General features: G+C 35.7%; 2 protein-coding genes and 1 long non-coding RNA gene across 3 annotated transcripts; 1 reads left to right on the plus strand and 2 right to left on the minus strand.

Annotated features, from left to right (window-relative positions):
• Window positions 1-358: 358 nt before the first annotated feature.
• On the minus strand, window positions 359-1,405 carry LOC147292483 (germin-like protein subfamily 1 member 14). The gene is made up of 2 exons (XM_086234520.1): window positions 1,224-1,405; window positions 359-1,044 (listed from the first exon to the last, which is right to left on the minus strand). The coding sequence occupies exons 1-2, from the start codon at window positions 1,357-1,359 to the stop codon at window positions 488-490; spliced, it is 693 nt and encodes a 230-aa protein (XP_086090646.1). The 5' UTR covers window positions 1,360-1,405; the 3' UTR covers window positions 359-487.
• Window positions 1,406-5,922: 4,517 nt separating this feature from the next.
• LOC147292484 (germin-like protein subfamily 1 member 14) lies at window positions 5,923-6,929 on the minus strand. Its single transcript, XM_086234498.1, has 2 exons — window positions 6,794-6,929; window positions 5,923-6,608 (listed from the first exon to the last, which is right to left on the minus strand). The coding sequence occupies exons 1-2, from the start codon at window positions 6,927-6,929 to the stop codon at window positions 6,052-6,054; spliced, it is 693 nt and encodes a 230-aa protein (XP_086090624.1). The 3' UTR covers window positions 5,923-6,051.
• A 4,162-nt stretch (window positions 6,930-11,091) lies between these two features.
• LOC147292485 (uncharacterized) lies at window positions 11,092-14,168 on the plus strand. The gene is made up of 5 exons (XR_015120920.1): window positions 11,092-11,207; window positions 11,292-11,376; window positions 12,655-12,731; window positions 13,879-13,971; window positions 14,081-14,168. It is a non-coding gene; the product is annotated as an uncharacterized LOC147292485 (long non-coding RNA).
• The last annotated feature ends 5,014 nt before the right edge of the window (window positions 14,169-19,182 follow it).

Below are 19,182 nucleotides of genomic sequence, written 5' to 3' on the forward strand. Positions count from 1 at the left end.
ACATCATTCGGTGGTCGAATCAGGGCCCAATTTTCTATGCTAACCGATTCCTCCTCCATTGACAAGTCAACGCCTCAAATGGGATGATTGGCTAGGATACGTAAAATACTTAAAAATTAATTAGGTGTTGGACGATTCACTTGACATAAAACAATTTAATAGTACGTTGTATTAGTTAATGCTCTTGAAGTCTTCATTATCAAATTGACTCCGGAACCAATATAGGCACATGTTTATATATATATATAAAATTAAATTAATGGATATATTTGTAAGTAATTCTTAATTGAATTGCATGTATCCAAAGTGAAGTAAGAGATTGAGAAATGGAACACACCGCACCACGTACTAGGGCAATATCATTATCATAATTATACTGATCATCAAGTAAATCCACGTAGGATGAAGTACATCATTGAGCTGGCTAGCAAACCATTTTATTTAATCAATATTATATTGTAATTTGTTTTTTGTGTATACTTATTAATTAATTGTTGTCGTACCAGAACTGCTTCTGGAGATAGTCGACCAAATTCTTGTCGACTTGGAAGGCCTTGGCAAGAACATCATCAGAGATGGGAGGGTCGGAGCCGAAGACAGCATTGGCTATGGTGATGACTCCTGGGTTCTGGCTGCTCAGCCCAGCAATGGCCACAGCGTTGGTGTGTCCCACATTCTGTTGGAAGTGAATGAGACCAATTGGGAAGACAAACACATCTCCCTTGTTCAACACTTTGGTGAATAGCTTGTTTTTAGCGTTTGGAAGGTTGGAGGTGACAAAGCCAACGTTGAGTGTGCCTTCCAAGACCACAAGGATTTCAGAGGCACGTGGGTGAGTGTGGGGAGGGTTGATGCCTTTTGGTGCATAGTCTATGCGAGCCAAGGATATACCGAGAGTGTTGAGTCCTGCTATTTGCTGCACATTCGCGGGTGACACTGTAGAACCAACCGGGTTTGCTGCACTTTTCGGAGTCAACCCGGAAAAGAAGAAATCGTTTGCTGATGCAAGCTTTGGGTCCTTGCAGAATTTCCCATTCACAAACACTGCTCGCACAAAAAAAATATATAGTTCATGTATAGTTGTGGGCATGCATTCATGAAGGAACAAAATAATCATATATATATAATAATTCATATATATAGTTCATGGATTGCATATACATATATATATAATAATTCTTCATGTATAATAATCATATATAGTAATGCATAAGTATATATACCAGCAGATTGGGTGTCATTAATATCTACGCAGAAGTCCTGCAGAGGACTGGGGTCAGAGGCAGACACGACAAGGAAGGTTGCCAATGCCAGAATGGCAATTACAGTGACTGCAGGGAAATGAACAGCTTTCATCATACTGAAAGAATTATAACTTATAAGCTTGCTTGCTAGCTTAATTGGTTTGAGTTTGAGATCGATGGATGAAAATCCTGCACTGGGTATATGCCTATTTATAGCTTGGAGTTAGACACTGAAAGATAGAACTGGTCTTTGATTTTTGTCGAAGCAGGTAAAGACTTGATTAATTTTTCCAAGCAGGTAAAGACTGAATTGGCATGTTGATTAAGTCTTTACATGTGAATGTGAATCGATCAACCCAAATAAAAAAAACAAAAACCAAAATTTGAGCTAGGTACATTAATTAGACTACTTAATTAATTGCTCCAACAAATATTTGATATTTAATTCCACCTCTTCCTTCTCGAATGGATTTCTATATATGATGTCAATTTCTTAAATTAAATGTCCAGAATCTTTTCTGTAGATAGATTAGAGATCATAGAAAACGCACTAATTAATTGTTGGAAAAAAGACTTTTTTTGTCTTTGTATTATAAATGAGTCGCACTTTGGTCCCATCATTTTAATTTAAATTTTGTAAGAACCGTGTTTTCATTAATGTCGCAAAATCGAGATAGAAAAAAAAGACGTGGCACCACGTGATTGGCTCTAAAGTAAACGATTTTGATGGATTCGACCTAATTGCGACACTAATGGAAACACGGTACGTCCTACAAATGTGCAAATTGAAATGACGGGACCAAAGTGCGACTTACCCTAAAGTACAGGGACCAGAAGTGACTTTACGCCTTAATTGTTCAGCACTAACCGGATTGTGCATTTTAATTCGTTTTGGTTTTTGAAAATTTCATTAAATAACTCATTTAATACAATTATATCTTTTTTAACCCTCCACACTCAGTTTATCTTTGATGAGTCTTTAGCCCATTTTCAAACAAAATGCCCTTGATGTAAACCACTCAGTTATGCTTAACCTTCTTCCTCACACCCACATCCTCTTCTTCTTCTCCACAAATCACAGATCTAAACCAACCCACACCCACTCACCCACAAATTTCGATCATATTAGCACCCACAAAAAGTTGACCCAAAATATAATGGATAGCATTTTGATGATTCGCAGCAACCAAAAAGCTAAAATCATCAAGCATCCATGACTTTCATCCACCCACAGGGTTGCTGCAAATCACCTCCACATGTCGCGAATAACCTCTTCCAAGCTTGGGTCGTTGGGAATCATCTCCACAATTGTCTACAGCCGCTGAAATCTTCTCCAATTAGTTGGTTGCTGCCGAAATGCTCTCCAATTAGTTGGTTACTCTCGATTTCTCACGAGTTGTGGTGGGTTCCTCCCAAAATTCCCAAACAGAGCGCTTTGCAGTTTCACTTTTTTATTTTTTATCAATTCATTATGTAAATCAAGCATCTATTCTTGTATCAATATATATGAGATTGAATTTGTGGGTTTGCTTAAGTGGGTTCTCAATTTTGCAGATCTAAGATCTTTGTGTAGTAGATCTAGGTTCTCAATTCTTGTATAATAAATGGATAATTTTGAGTTTTGATTGTTGATTTATATGAGTTTTAAATCTTGATTTAGAGTGGTATTAATGAAATTTTGATATGGGTTTGATGTTCCAGATCTGAAATTTCGACCTGGGTTTGTTGTTTTATATCGGAAATTTGATTCCTAACGACACATGGTCGACAAATTGTTGACAAATAATGGTCAACAAATGGTCGATAAATGGTCAACACATAGTGGTACAACAACTTTAGATGGTGCTGCAGCCAATTTGATCATCATATTCATCATTTTCTACCTTTTTTTTTGTCGACAGATTATCGACATGTCAACCATGTGGCGATGAGAAGGGAATTTTTGTCCAAAGAAGGGCCAAAGAGTCATAAAAGATAAAGTTGAGAGAGAAGGGTTAAAAAAGATAGAGTTGTATTAAAAATGGTTGAATCCTTTTTCACATAAGTACCTTTCCAACACTCTAGAATTAGTAATTACGTACAGGCACCAAGTATTTGTGATTTCACCAATTTCAACGATCTGAGCCGTTCATTTTATTCGTTTATACTCAAAGATCATCTCTGTTAAAAATCGGTCAAATCGGAATTCATCCACTCGTTCGATTAGTATTAGAAAATTCACAATCGTTCATAAGTTCGAGCACCGTTACCTAACTTTTACACATCTCCGATTTAGTTAATTTTTTGCAGGGATGATCTTAAAGTGGGAAACTAAAAAATGAACAGTTCGGATCGTTGCAAATACGATCGCATCTTATACAATTACATACATAAAATTGTACACCAAAAAGGCAATGAGATTCTGGGCGACGAACTGCACATTTCGTCGCCTAAGATCACTTTGGGCGACGCATACTAATATTCCTCGCCTCAAGTAACCTAGAGCGACGAACTATTTCCTCGCCCAAAGTCATTTTAGGCGAGGAATATTAAATTTCGTCGCCCATAGTTATCTTAGGCAACAAACATCTTCGTCGCCCAAAGCCTCTTTATGAGACGAAATTTTACATTTCTAGCCTAAAATAACTTTGAACGAGGAAATGGTTCATCGCCCAAACCTTTATTAGTTGGCAATGATCGTTCATGCGTTCGAACTCCGATACTTAACTTTTACATCTCTAATTAAGCTAATTTTTTGCATAGATGATCTTTGAGTGGGAAACTAATAAATGAACGATTCGGATCATTGAAAACACGATCGATATTTGAGATTCTATATATAAAAGAACGGTTTATACATTTGAAGAATAAAATTCTATTAACTCTTTCATTGAAACCTTGTCATTTCAATAATTATGAAGAGCACAATGAGATTACAACGATCAGAGCCGTTCATCATCTATGTTGATACTCAAAGATCATCCCTGCAAAAAATCGGTCAAATCAGAGTTCATATACCCGTTCAAGTATTATTATAAGAATCATGATCGTTTATACACCCTAAACGCCAAACCTAACTTCTACATCTCCGATTGAGATATTTTTTGCATGGATGATCTTTGAGTGGGGCACTAAGAAATGATCGGTTCGGATCGTTAAAAACACAATAGAAAAGTGAGCTTCTACATACAAATACACTTGAAGAGTATAATTCTATTAGCTTTTTCGTTGATACTTTGTCGATTCAACAATTGTGAAGACTACAATGTGATTTCAACAATCAGAGCCGTTCATTTTATTCGTTTATATTAAAAGATCATCCCTGCAAAAAATCGGCCAAATCGGAATTGATCTCGAACGATTAGTATTAGAAAATTCACGATCGTTCATAAATTCGAGCACCGTTACGTAACTTTTGCATCTCTGATTGAGCTAATTTTTTGCAATGATGATCAATGAGTGAGGAATTAAAAATTGAACTGTTTGGATTAATGGAAACACGATCGCATTATATGAATATAACTTACATAAAATTGTACAAAAAAAAAAAGGCAATGAGACTTTGGGCGAGGAATATGCATGTTCCTCGCCCATACATTGGGCGACGAATACGTAAGTTCCTCGCCCAAAGTGACTTTGGGTGACGACCCAAAACCTTCCTCGCCTAAAATCATCTTGGGCGACGAAATAGTTCGTCGCCCAAGATGATTTTAGGCGAGGAAGGTTTCGGTTCGTCGCCCAACATCACTTTGGGCGAGGAACTTATGTATTCGTCACCCAACGTATGGATCAACAATCGTTTTGGCGCGTGGTTTAGGCGACGACATATTTTCGTCGCCCAAAGTACCTTTAAGCGAGGAATATTATATTCGTCGCCCAAAGTTATCTTGGGCGACGAATATGTTCGTCGCCCAAACCTGGATGGGATTAGGCGACAACGTTTCATGTTCGTCGCCCAAAGTTGCTTTGGGCGACGAATTTTGGTTCGTCTCCCAAAGTTTCGTCGCCCAAATATATTTTTCTTGTAGTGATTCTTCCTTTGATAATGGGTGCAGCTTAGCTTAATATTTAATTAGAATTAATAGAACTGATCAGTTGTATTTAATGTTTAGCATCCTATTCTTCCTTTGTACGTTGTAAAATTTCATTATTCAATGTTGTGATTGTAAGGCTTCACTTAATATATTTTCTATTCTTTGGGGCTGCATGTATTGATTTCCTTCTTAATAGAGAGCTAATAGCTAGTGCCACTTTGATATCTTTCTTTTCAATATTTCCATCCATATATTGTGTTTCTGTTTATTGATGTGTGTTATCTCACTAATCATTGCATTTGATAGGTTACTCTTTCTATAGGATTAGTAGTTTACAATTAAGTTGGAGTAAATCAGTAAGTGATCGAAGATGTGCGTATATACCTACCCAAAAACACTGGCGAATGCATACTTATCCAAAAAAACTTAAAAATTAGGTGCTTGAACAATTCACTTGACATAAAACAATTTAATAGTATGTTGTATTAGTCAATGCTCTTGAAGTCTTCATTATCAAATTGACTCCGGAACCAGTATAGCACGTGTTTATATATATAATTAAATTAATGAATATATTAATTTGTAAGTCATTTTTGGATTGCATGTATCCAAAGTGACGTAAGAGATTAAGAAATGGAACACACCGCACCACGTACTAGGGCAATATCATTATCATAATTATACTGATCATCAAGTAAATCCACGTAGGATGAAGTACATCATTGAGCTGGCTAGCAAACCATTTTATTTAATCAATATTATATTGTAATTTGTTTTTTGTGTATACTTATTAATTAATTGTTGTCGTACCAGAACTGCTTCTGGAGATAGTCGACCAAATTCTTGTCGACTTGGAAGGCCTTGGCAAGAACATCATCAGAGATGGGAGGGTCGGAGCCGAAGACAGCATTGGCTATGGTGATGACTCCTGGGTTCTGGCTGCTCAGCCCAGCAATGGCCACAGCGTTGGTGTGTCCCACATTCTGTTGGAAGTGAATGAGACCAATTGGGAAGACAAACACATCTCCCTTGTTCAACACTTTGGTGAATAGCTTGTTTTTAGCGTTTGGAAGGTTGGAGGTGACAAAGCCAACGTTGAGTGTGCCTTCCAAGACCACAAGGATTTCAGAGGCACGTGGGTGAGTGTGGGGAGGGTTGATGCCTTTTGGTGCATAGTCTATGCGAGCCAAGGATATACCGAGAGTGTTGAGTCCTGCTATTTGCTGCACATTCGCGGGTGTCACTGTAGAACCAACCGGGTTTGCTGCACTTTTCGGAGTCAACCCGGAAAAGAAGAAATCGTTTGCTGATGCAAGCTTTGGGTCCTTGCAGAATTTCCCATTCACAAACACTGCTTGCACAAAAAAAATATATAGTTCATGTATAGTTGTGGGCATGCATTCATTAAGGAACAAAATAATCATACATAGTAATTCATATATAATAATTCATATATATAGTTCATGGATTGTACATATATATATAACAATTCTTCATGTATAATAATCATATATAGTAATGCATAAGTATATATACCAGCAGATTGGGTGTCATTAATATCTACGCAGAAGTCCTGCAGAGGACTGGGGTCAGAGGCAGACACTACAAGGAAGGTTGCCAATGCCAGAATGGCAATTACAGTAACTGCAGGGAAATGAACAGCTTTCATCATTCTGATCGAATTATAACTTATAAGCTTGCTTGCTAGCTTAATTGGTTGGCCTCAAACTTGTACTGTTTTGTGTAGACTACTTAATTGGTTTGAGTCTGAGATCGATGGATGAAAATCCTGCATTGGGTATATGCCTATTTATAGCTTGGAGCGACACACTGAAAGATAGAACTGGTCTTTGATTTTTGTCGAAGCAGGTAAAGACTTGATTAATTTTTCCAAGCAGGTAAAGACTGAATTGGTATGTTGATTAAGTCTTTACATGTGAATGTGAATCGATCAACCCAAATAAAAAAAACAAAAACCAAAATTTGAGCTAGGTACATTAATTAGACTACTTGCTCCAACATATATTTGATATTTAATTCCTCCTCTTCCTTCTCGAATGGATTTCTATATATGATGTCAATTTCTTAAATTAAATGTCCACCATCAGTTCTGTAGATCAATTAGAGATCATAGAAAATGCACTAATTAATTGTTCAACACTAACCGGATTGTGCATTTTAATTCCTTTTGGTTTTGGGAAATTTCATTAAATAACCCATTTTAATTCATTATATCTTTTTTAATCCTCCACACTCAATTTTATCTTTAACGACTCTTTGGCCCATTTTCAAACAAAAATGCCCTTGATCTAAACCACTCAGTTATGCTTAACCTAGCTTAATTCTTCCCCCCACCCACATCCTCTTCTTCTTCTCCACAAATCACAGATTTTGATACTCACCCACAGATCTTAATGATTTTAGCACCCACAAAAAGTTGACCCAAAATATAATGGATAACTAGCTTCTTGATGATTCGCAGCAACCAAAAAGCTAAAATCATCAAGTATCCATGACTTTCATATATCCACCCACAGGGTTGCTGCAAATCACTTCCACATGTCGCGAATAACCTCTTATTCCAAGCTTGGGTTGCTACGAATCACCGGCCTCCACAATTGTCTACCGTCGCTGAAATCTTCTCCAATTAGTTGGTTTCTTCCGAAATGCTCTCCAAGCTACTGGGTTACTCTCGATTTCTCAAGGGTTGCAGTGGGTTCCTCCCAAAATCCCTAAACAGAGCGTTGTGCAGTTTCACTTTTTTTTTTTTTTTAATCAATTCATTATGGAACAAAAATGTTGATGGTGGTGGTGGTTACTGGAACAATAATGGAGGTAGAAATGGGAATTCTGGAAGGCATGCACTGGGGTAACAATGGAGGCAGGTTTAATACTGGTGGTGGTAGAGGTTGGAATTATGGTGGAAATGGTGGCAGGTTTAACAACCATTGGGGTGCAAATAACTGGAACGATGGGGATCGACAGATTCTTGAGTGTCAAATATGTTCTAAAAGAAGGCACACTATTGTCAATTGCTTTGATAAAGATAGATCATCTCAGAATGTTGGTACTGCATGTTGTGGAATGTCAGATTTGTGGTAGAAAAGGTAATGTGGCTTGAGATTGCTTCAATAGATCAAACTATGTTTATCAAGGCTCAGCACCACCTTCAGCAAACTCAAGATATGTTTCAGACTACACTCAAGTATTAGGAGATGGAGTTGTACAAATATTTTTGACTCAGATGGTTCGTTTTGTTGGTTTTGAGTTCTCTAACTTGTAGAAGAACGTACTACACCTTTGGAGCATAAGATAAAGAGCAAGAACAAAACAGAGGAAAAATGAAAACATAGGTCAAGCTATATTTTTCAGAAGAAAGGAGAGATTGTAAGGAGGGTCTGCACCACTTTGATAGCTTTCATTAGCATATATTGATTCATTACAACCCTAAGGCTTTAACTAATACAAAGCCAAAATCAACCACACACAAGTTTACTAACGTGGCTGACTAAGAACCAAAGTACAAAAACTTAAGTATTAAGACAACAAAAACAAAAAGACAAAATTTCCGAAAAACTTGGCTTGAGCCAACATTGGCAGAAAATAGGTACCAAAGGGACAATCGCTCATGAAGCAGGGGACGATCGATCGTGTGAAACAAAAAATCAATGAAGCATTAATATTTCAACACTCCCCCTTAATGCTTTGTTCCATAACTTCCAATAGCTTTATGAGATGCTTGAACTTGTCCCTTGGCAATGCCTTGGTGAAAATGTCATCAATTTGATCTTCAGTCCTGCAGTAGACAACATCAATCTCATTGGCTTCAACAGCATCTCTGATGAAGTGATGTTTTCGAGCAATATGCTTTGTTCGATTGTGAAAGACCGGATTCTTTGCTATTGCAATTGCAGACTTGTTGTCACATAGTATTGGAGTAGGTTCTCCTTACTTTTCACCAACATCTTCCATGATACTTCTCAGCCACATTGCTTGAGAGGTTGCCAATGATGCTGAAACATATTCAGCTTCTGCAGTTGATAAAGCTACTATCTTTTGTTTCTTTGATTGCCATGAGAATACACATGTTCCAAGAGTGAAAGCATACCTAGAAGTACTCTTCAAGTCATCAACATTGCCTCCCCAATCACTATCACAAAATCCATATAGTTTTGGCACAACATTTCTTTCAAACATGAGCCCAAAATCTATTGAACCTTGAATGTATCTTAGAATCCTCTTTGCTGTCCCATAATGAACTTGAGTAGGCTTGTGCATAAATCTTGACAATAAACTTGAAGCATACATAATATCTAGCCTTGTTGCAGTCAAATAAAGCAAGCTCCCAACTAAGCTTCTATAAATTGATGCATCTGCTTCATTGCTTCCATCTTCTTTTTCAAGTTTTTGATTAACTACCAAAGGTGTAGCTACAGGTTTGCATCCTCCTAGGCCAAACTTTTTCAAAATAGTCTTTGCATACTTTTTTGAGATACAAAAATGCCATCTTCATTTTGACAAACTTCAATTCCCATATATAAAATAATGCAACAGACCCAAGTCACTCATTTCATACTTTTTCATCATCTTTTTCTTGAAATTCAAGATCAAACTCTCACTACTTCCAGTAAACACCAAATCATCAACATATAGAGAAACAATCAGAATATATATCAGTGTTACCTTCAGTTTTTATGTAGAGAGTAGGTTCATTTTGGCTTCTTTGAAAGCCCTTCCCAATGAAATAAAAGTCTATCGATCTCCCCATACCATGCTCTTGGTGCTTGCTTCAAGCCATAGAGAGCCTTATTGAGCTTGTACACCTTTATTTCTTCTCCTTTGATTACAAAGCCCTCAGGTTGATCAATATAGACCTCTTCCTTCAAGACTCTATTAAGAAATACAGATTTCACATCTAGTTGGTGTAAAAATCACCCCTTTTGAACAGCTAGGGAGATTACGCTCCTGATTGTATCAAGCCTTGCCACTGGTGCAAATGTTTCATTGAAATTAATTTCGGGTTGTTGAGAATACCCTTTTGCAACCAACCTAGGTTTGTTCCTTTGAATGGAACCATCTTTATTTAGCTTTGTCTTGTAGATCCACTTCACTCCTATGACATCTTTGTCACTAGGTCTGTCCACAAGCTCCTATGTGTTGTTCTTTTCAATCACATTGATCTCTTCCACCATAGCTTTCTTCCAGTTATCATCTTTCACAGCATCTTCAAAGGTTTCTGGTTCAATGAAACAGAAATTACACCTTGTATAGACATCATTCAAAGTCCTCATTCTGATTGGAGTTGAACTAGGGGATGAAGAACCAGATGACACTACAAGAAATATTGGCTATAGTGATGAAATTTTTAGTGACGAATGTGAAATTCATCATTAAACATGTAGATTTAGTGACCAAATATATTGGTTCATCCCTAAATGGTTTGGCTCCAAAAAAATTCATTTTGCCTCCTAAATTTTGATTATTAGTGACCAAATATTTGGGCTTTAGTGATCTATTTTTGACTTGGTCACTAAAGCCCAAAATAAAAATAAAAATGGCTAAGTTACTTCTTGTTAACTCGGTCACTAAAGCCCATGAAAAAAATTATACTGTATTCTATTAAATTAATAAAACAAACAAAGAACCACAAACGTTAACACACTCCACGCACAACAGAAACCCACACAATTGCCAAGACCAAACTATCTCACTTCTCGATCTCGACTCCCTTAGTTTTCCCGTTCACTAATTTTCTCTCTACAATTTGCCAAAATCTTTTCCCTCTCTAGATGATGATTATCCCTAATTTCTCATTCGATTAGCTCTGTTCTTTAGTCAAGTGCGTTTTTCTCTGGCACTCATCACTGTAGGTTCACAAAATTTTGGCATTTGGTGGAGGTAATTTGGTGGACAGACTAGATTTTCTGTATCTTGCCATGGATTCTTCCTGGTAGGCTTTCTATTTTTTCTATTCTACTTTCATTTTTTCCCTTTGTTAAACTCAAATAGTTAATGGGTTTCAATTTTGATACAGAGAATTTTATGGAGTCTTGTCTTTGATCAAGATAACTAAACAAGCTTCTTCATAGTGTGGGTATAGGCTGAGGTTCTTCAATTTGGTAAGTTTGTAGATTTTTTACTATGCCTTTTTCTGTTTTGTTTTGGAGTCTCCTATCTTTTACTCTAACTCTGTGTTTGGATGGGGGAAAAGAAGTCGATATTTAGAGAAAATTTGGAATTTGAGGAACGACAAACTCTAAGTATCGTGTTTGGCATCTTACACTTGGAAAATTAGAAATTTTTTGCTTGAAAATTTGATGAAATTGGGCCTCTTTGTTTGTCATGGCTGGGTTTATTTTGGGATTGGGTCTTTTGTTTTCCTTTTGACATTTTTATTTATAAATATGTATGATTAATTTGTATAAAATTGACATGGGTCTTTGTATTTTTGTTGCTATGGATGAGTTTTGATTGTTAACTTGTACGTGGCCTTATGGTTTTGTTGTGCTTGTGCTACTGCAAATTAGATAATTATAGTTTTGGTTTTAAGTTGCAACTTTGCCTTTCTTCTCAATTGTTACAAATTAGATGATTATATGAGAGCAGGATGGTGGTTCTTTCCTCCTCTTGAGTGATTTAGTTGCCATGTTATTGGCCACGCAGCAACTTGAGCTTTTCAAGCTAGTTGCAACCTATATTTTATAATATATTGTGTACCACTTAATTTTAAATAATATGAAGTTAATTAGTATTGCTTTCAATTTTTACCGACAATTAATGGAGTTATCCAAACAATAGAAATTATATATAATTCTTGTCACTTTCTAGTTCTGGACACATAACATCCAAATGACTGTTATTGACTTGCTATGAATGGTTGTATCATGTATCGACTATGACCATAGAATATTATATGGTTTCTTAATTTGGGCAGGAATTTAGGTAATTCAAATTATAAGTAGAATTGAATGATATCTTTTTTCTTTTTGGTGTTTCTCTCTGCAAAAGTGCATTTGACCAATCTATATAACTTGAAGTACTATGCATCTGGTTTTTTTTTATTTTCTTGCTGTTTTGCCACAAAATTGTATGGACTATATATGTAGTCACCATCTTCTTCTAAGTGACAATTTCATGCTCTACTAAACTATATGTTAGGATAATTATTCTCTTTTAAATGCCTTTATCTAACTGAAAAATATGATATAAAATCTTAAGGTGTAAAAGCAAGAATTATATACTTAAGGTGTAAAAAAAACAAGAAAGAAGAATCTCTACATTCTAAATTTGGTCGGTTATTTTTTCTAAAATCAAAAGGCCTTTGGATGCATTATATTTGGACAGATTTTTTGCCTATATGAAAAATATTTGACTAATGCTTTCTTTCTTTACTGCAGGCTGATTCTTGGCAGTAGTTGCATTGAGTTGTTCTTCTCTTTGTACTCAAATATTGCGTCTTGATTTCTTTGTACTGGTATGTTTCTATTGATTTCCACTCTTTCATATCAATTGCTTTTATGCTGGATTTGTTGTTATTAAGTGATCAAAGTCGAAAGAACCTCTTGGCATAATCTTGTTGCTCATAAGTATTTTGGATATGATAAATGCATGCTACTGTCTCCCTTCTCCCTGTTCTCTCCAGGAGTATTTTACACAAGCATTTAATGCATTGACAACATAAGTTCTTTTTTTTGTAATTCAACCCTTACTAAATGCCTTCATTTAGCTGTTTACAAAAAGAAAAAGTACATTTTAGCAACACTATTGTCATATATATATATATATATGTACGTATATTTTAAATTCTTGCATTGTTTTTAAATCTTTTTCAAATTTTAGCAAAATCATTGACTTATATTGGGTCAAACTCTTTTATTTTTCATTTATTTTAGTTTAATAAAAGTGTGTTACAATATATCAAGCTCAATTAAATAAAAAATAAAAGAAGATATTAAACATGCAAGTAAGAAAAATATATATATATATCAGACAGAGGGAAAAAAAACCTTTTCAATTATTATAATTTTTTTTTTTTGCATGCAGTAGTCAGTGTCGTTCAAAGTGTTTTCATAAGAAAAAGAGTTGATAAAGACGTTTATTAATGTCATATGTAGGAGAAATTTATGTTTTCAATCCATATTAATTACTTAGTTTTGAGTATGTAAAAGACACAAGGCATAAAGAGAAAGGAGAAAAAAAGAAATATGACAAGGTAAGAGGGATAAGACAACTGTCATTTCTATCTGGACAAAACTTTTTATTTTGCTTATTTATGGTCAAGTACCTCATTATTTGCTCTATGTATTTTCTATTCTTTTAGATAACCAAGTGTATTATCTTTATTTTAAATTGATAACACTATGATTGGATACCAATTGTTTGGGTTGGAGATGGATAGGAGTTGGATTCATCTGCACACTAGGGGGAGACCACAGTATATTCATGGGGTCAAAGAGTTCATTCGTTTTGCAACGGACCACATGAAGCTGATTAATAATTAATTAGTTGGTGTCTACATACTCTTTTTATGGTTTAGATTTATTTATAATTATTAAACTACTCATTCCTTTATTGTATGCTTTTAAAAAAAATGCTAACTTAATATTTTCATTTTAATCAAGTTAAAGAGCACAAAAAACAAAGAGAACAGAGAAAACTTAACGATAACTCATTGTGCTGGGACAAAGGCATTCAGTCGTCTTCGAGAAGAAAATGTAAGCTTTCTTTTGAAAATTTTATTTTTTCTCTTATTGTCTGTATGGTATATGCAAGTTGTATATCACCTCTGCATGGTGGTCTATATATGGTTGTCAAATTATATAGAAAAATCATGAGAGTGGAGAGGAGCCTAGTCGAATTGAAATGTTCAAGCTCACTCGGTTTAGCACAAAAAAAGCATCTTGGGTTGGTGAATGGAAGTCTTTGTTATATATATAATTAAGTTTATATATTGTCTTATTGTTGTAATAATTGAATCAATTACTCTTAATTTATACTATCTTATGTGTAGGCTGATATGGAGAAGCTCCAACATCAGCCACAAACAGATGAAAATACTGAAGTTATGACTGACGATCAAGTCTATGATAAAGTTCTTGATACAATTATTGGCCATCCACCTCGGCCAGGTTATATACGTGGGCTAGGAGCAGGTCCTAAGCCAAAAAAGTCCAGATTGGAACAATCTAGTCGTGCACAACTTGAGGAGGCTGCAAGGATAGCAAAGGAGGCTACAAGGAGGGCCGAGGAGGCTACTCAAAGGGCTGAAGCTGCAGAGAGACGAGCTATGCAACTAGCTGAAGACTTAGGGTCAATGAAGGCAACTGCTGAGGATGCAGAGAGGCGCTCTAATCAACAAGAAAATGAGTTGCAAACATTAAAGTTAAAGACTAGTGAGATGGACAACATGTTACAGTTGATAGTGCAAAGTTTGGCACCATCCACAAATTAAAGGTTTGTCTATATATATTTCTTTTCTATACTTCTTTATTTAGGGTAAAATACAATTTTTAGAGCTTTGATCACTGGTTATGGTTTCTATACCGTAGATCTAACTCATCCATCAGCAATAATAAATGGGTTTTGATTTGTAAGGGTCGAGCTTGCCCACTCCCTATAACTGGGTTTTAGTTTGGTGGGTGCAACAAATGAGTTTGTCCTCATGACTTTAATTCTTTAATTCTTGTTTTTTTTTTCTCTTTCTATTTAAGCTGCAAATGGATTCCAAAAGTAATTGTTCCTTCCACTGTATATTTGTTTGGGTGCTGAGAAAATAGAGCAATGAAAAGATGAGATTTTTTATTTTCTTTTGGTTCATTTTTCTTATTTGGTGCATGAGAAAATAAGTTGTAGTGGAGGGATAGGAAAGTTGGAGAAGAAGGGGAGGGGAGTGGTGAGGTGGGGCGATGGGAAGGAGGAGGTGAAGGGTGGGGACATTGACTGAGGTGGGGTAGCAGGGGAGGGGAAGAGGAAACACTTTTTGTGATTCTCTGTCTTCTTGTGGCAGTGGCAGTGTCTTCTTTGCTATTTTCTTTTTTCTAGCTTCATGTCGCTCTGGTTTTGTTTCTTTGTATTGGTCATGGACTTGGTGTCATCCCCATGACCATTTATTTCTTGTTTCTATATGTAATTGATATATATTGAGAGGCTAGGCAAGGGTAAGTGTGTTTATTATTAAATATGTTTTAGTTCTAACTTTGTAATTCCCAATTTTTTATTTCATATCTTTTAGTTGTAACTTTGTATCTCTTTTTAAATATGTTTCTTGGATGTTTCTAGGCTCTAACTCTTCATGAGATATATATATATATGTGTGTGTGTGTGTGTGTGTGTGTGTGTGTGTGTGTGTGTGTATCTATGTGTTTGGCTTGCCGTTCCTTGTTTGGCATAGATATTGCATGCATACTACTAATTATCTAAAAGCATTTCGCTATGTGGTAGTATTATATTACAAGCACAATGGACTAATACTATTTATGCATCTATCTCTTATTTTCAGATGAATGATTTATCAAAGGCGTACATCTCTCTTGGAAATTGAATCAAGGTTAAATGATTTGGGCTTAAGTGTATTTTTTGGAAGTGTTTGTTATGGATGAATTTTCGTATCTAGAGATTTTCTTTTTGGGTTTTATGTTTAGAATTTGATTTGTAAGAGAGATGTACATGTTTTGGTGGATAAACTTTGATATCCAAAAACTTGCCACTTGTGTCATTTTGAAATGGAATGTATATATTAACATCTACTATTGGTACTTGTATATTGAAAACAAAGTAGGATGCATTTAATTTTAAACATTCAATTTGTGACCAATTAATTAAAGTCTCATCACTAAAGCTTGCATTTAGTGACCAAATAAATTGGTTACTACATATCCATCTACAAGATTTTAGTGATGAATAATCTTAGTGAGGAACCATGTTCCTCACTAAAACTTGAACATGACCATCAGTTGATTCAGCTATAGTGATGAAATGGTAGGTTTTAGTGATGAAAATTTTGGTCACTATTTCATGTAATCACCATATCTAACCATCATGTTTTAGTGATGAATTGATTTAGTGAGGAACATGGTTCCTCACTAAACCATCATCTATAGTGATGAAACATAGGTTTTAGTGACCAAAATTTTGGTCTTTTAGGGATGAATTAGTTCATCACTAATTCAATTATTTTTAGTGAGGAAATACTTTGGTCACTAAACATATAGGGTTTTAGTGATGAAATTTTTTTGTTCCTCACTAATAGGCTTTAGTCACTTGGTTCTAGTGACGGCGCAGTGACGAACATTTTTTCGTCACTAAATTGCTTTAGTGATGAAAAATTGACTTTTAGTGACCAAAATGCTCCATCACTAAAGCCCAAATTTCTTGTAGTGTGATTGTGAATGTGGACTGCCCATTGGAGTTAATTGTTGTGGAGATTCTTCAATAAGCTCATCTTCATTTTCTAGATTCTCTACCTAGCCTCTTCATTAACATCAATGATGGGACCTTGAAATTCCTTTTTCTTCCAATCCCAAGTGGCTTTCTCATTGAAGAGAACATCTCTACAAATCACAACCTTCTCTTTCTTCAAATTGTAGAGTCTATAGCCTTTAGTTTGATTGCTATAACCCACAAAAATGCATTTCTCACTTGAATCATCAAGTTTCTGCCTTTTCTCCTTTAGAACACAATGAGCAAAGCAAATAGAACCAAACACCTTCAAGTGATTAACAGAAGGTTTTCTGCCACTCCATGCCTCAAATGGTGTTTTGTCTTCCAATGCCTTTGTTGGACACCTATTCATAAGATAGATTGCAGTGTTGACTACTTCTCCCAAGAATTCATAAGGCATTCCTTTTTCATGTAACATGCTTTCGGCCATTTCAACAATTGTTCTATTCTTCCTCTCTAAAACTCCATTTTGTTGTGGAGTATAGGCTGCTGTGAGTTGTCTTTCAAGCCCTATGTCTTCACAAAACTTGAGAAACTCCTTTGAAGTATACTCTCCACCTCTATCACTTCTCAAAACTTTAATCAAATGCCCACTTTGCCTTTCAACCATCACTTGAAACTTTTTAAAACAACAAAGACATCTAATTTTTGTCCCAAGAAATACACCTAAGTCATTCTAGAGAAATCATCTACAAAGATAATGAAGTACCTGTTGTGACCATGAGTTTTTGTCTTCATCGGACCACACACATCACTATGGACTAGCTCCAAACGCTTAGATGCTCTCCATGCTTTCCTTTTAGGAAATGATTGCCGATGGTGTTTCCCAATAGCACAACCTTCACATACTTCACTTGCTCCTTGAATTGATGGTAAGCCATGAACCATAATCTTCTTTTTTTTTAGATCCTTCAAACTTTGAAAATTCAGATGCCCATACCTCCTATGCCATAGCCAAGAGTCATCTAGAACATCAACCTTCAAAGCCATTTTGCTTGGATATTGAAAGGATATAGGAAAACTCATATTCTTCTCCATTTTGATTCTTGCTACAACTTGAGACTTGCTTCCCTTGTCATAAATTGTGCAAAAATTATCTTCAAACTGCACCAAATAGCCATGCTCTTGAAGTTGCCCAACACTCAAGAGGTTTTGGTCCAATTGTGGAACCAACAACACCTCATTGATGTATATTCTTCCTTTCTTTGTTTCAACCACAAGTGTGCCCTTTCCTTTTACTTGAACTAAATCACCATTGCCCATCTTCACTCTAGTGCTCACAGATGTGTCAATATTAACAAGAATTGACTCATTTGTTGTCATATGATTACTACATCCACTATCAACAAACCAAACATTGTCATTTTTTGGTATAGTTACTGCTTGACAAGCAGAGAACATGTTGGCACCATTGTCTTGTTCCTCCATGAAGTTAGCTTAATAATTCTTGTTGGACTTGCAGTCTTTTTGCATATGCCCAAACCTGTTACAATTGAAGCATCACTTCTGCCCCTTAAACCAACATTCACCAGTATGAGGTTTATCACAGATTTTGCACTTTTGTTGAGGTGCTGAACTCATCTCACCACTCTTCTTGTCAAAAGTACCTTTTCCTTCTCACTTCTTCTTGCCTTTCCATTTCTTCTTAGACTTAGGCACATTGCCTTTGCCTTGACTAGAACTAGATTGTTCTGGTTTTGTATCTCCTGAACTAAGGCTAAGTGTTTGGAAAGCATTCTTTGTATCATTCTCATCATGCCTACTTAATCTTTGATCAAAGGCTTTAATTGATGCTGTCACTATTTTAACACTCAATGTCTCCATATCTTTAGTCTCTTCTATTATAGAAACTATAGAATCATAATTTCTAGTTAAGCTTATAAGGATTTTATGAACTACCCTCTTTTATGGTATAGTTTCACCATAGCTTCTCATTTGATTCACAACATCAGTAAGCCTAGTAAAATAATCCTTAAGAAATTCACCCTCTTTCATTCTAATATACTGAAAATCTCTTCTCAAAGATTGAAGTTGTATAGCTCTAACCTTTGAATCACCTATGTATTCTTCTTGAAGAACATCCCAAGCAGCTTTTGTTGTCTCCTCATTTGAGATTCTTGGGAAGATGTCCTCTGAGACTGCACCTTGTATGAGCCCCAAATCTTTTGCATCTTTTTTAATGTTCCCCTTCAAGATCACCTTTTGAGCTGCTGTCAAGGCTCCCTCATCTTCAGGAATTTCATATCCTTCTTCAACAAAGCTCCAAAGATCATGTGAAAAAAAAAAATGATCCTCATCTTGATTATTCTCCAAAAATCAAAGTTTTCCCCATTAAAGATTGGAGTTCTGAGTTCACCACTAGTACTTGAACTTGCCATGGTTTTTTTGATTCTCACAAACGCCCACGTACAAGAGTTGATCTTAGAGAGCTCTGATACCAAATGTTGGTTTTGAGTTATTTAACTTGTAGAAGAACTACACCTTTG

Source organism: Dryas octopetala, chromosome 2 (assembly GCF_963921425.1).
Source record: "Dryas octopetala chromosome 2, drDryOcto1.1, whole genome shotgun sequence".
NCBI lineage: Eukaryota > Viridiplantae > Streptophyta > Magnoliopsida > Rosales > Rosaceae > Dryas > Dryas octopetala.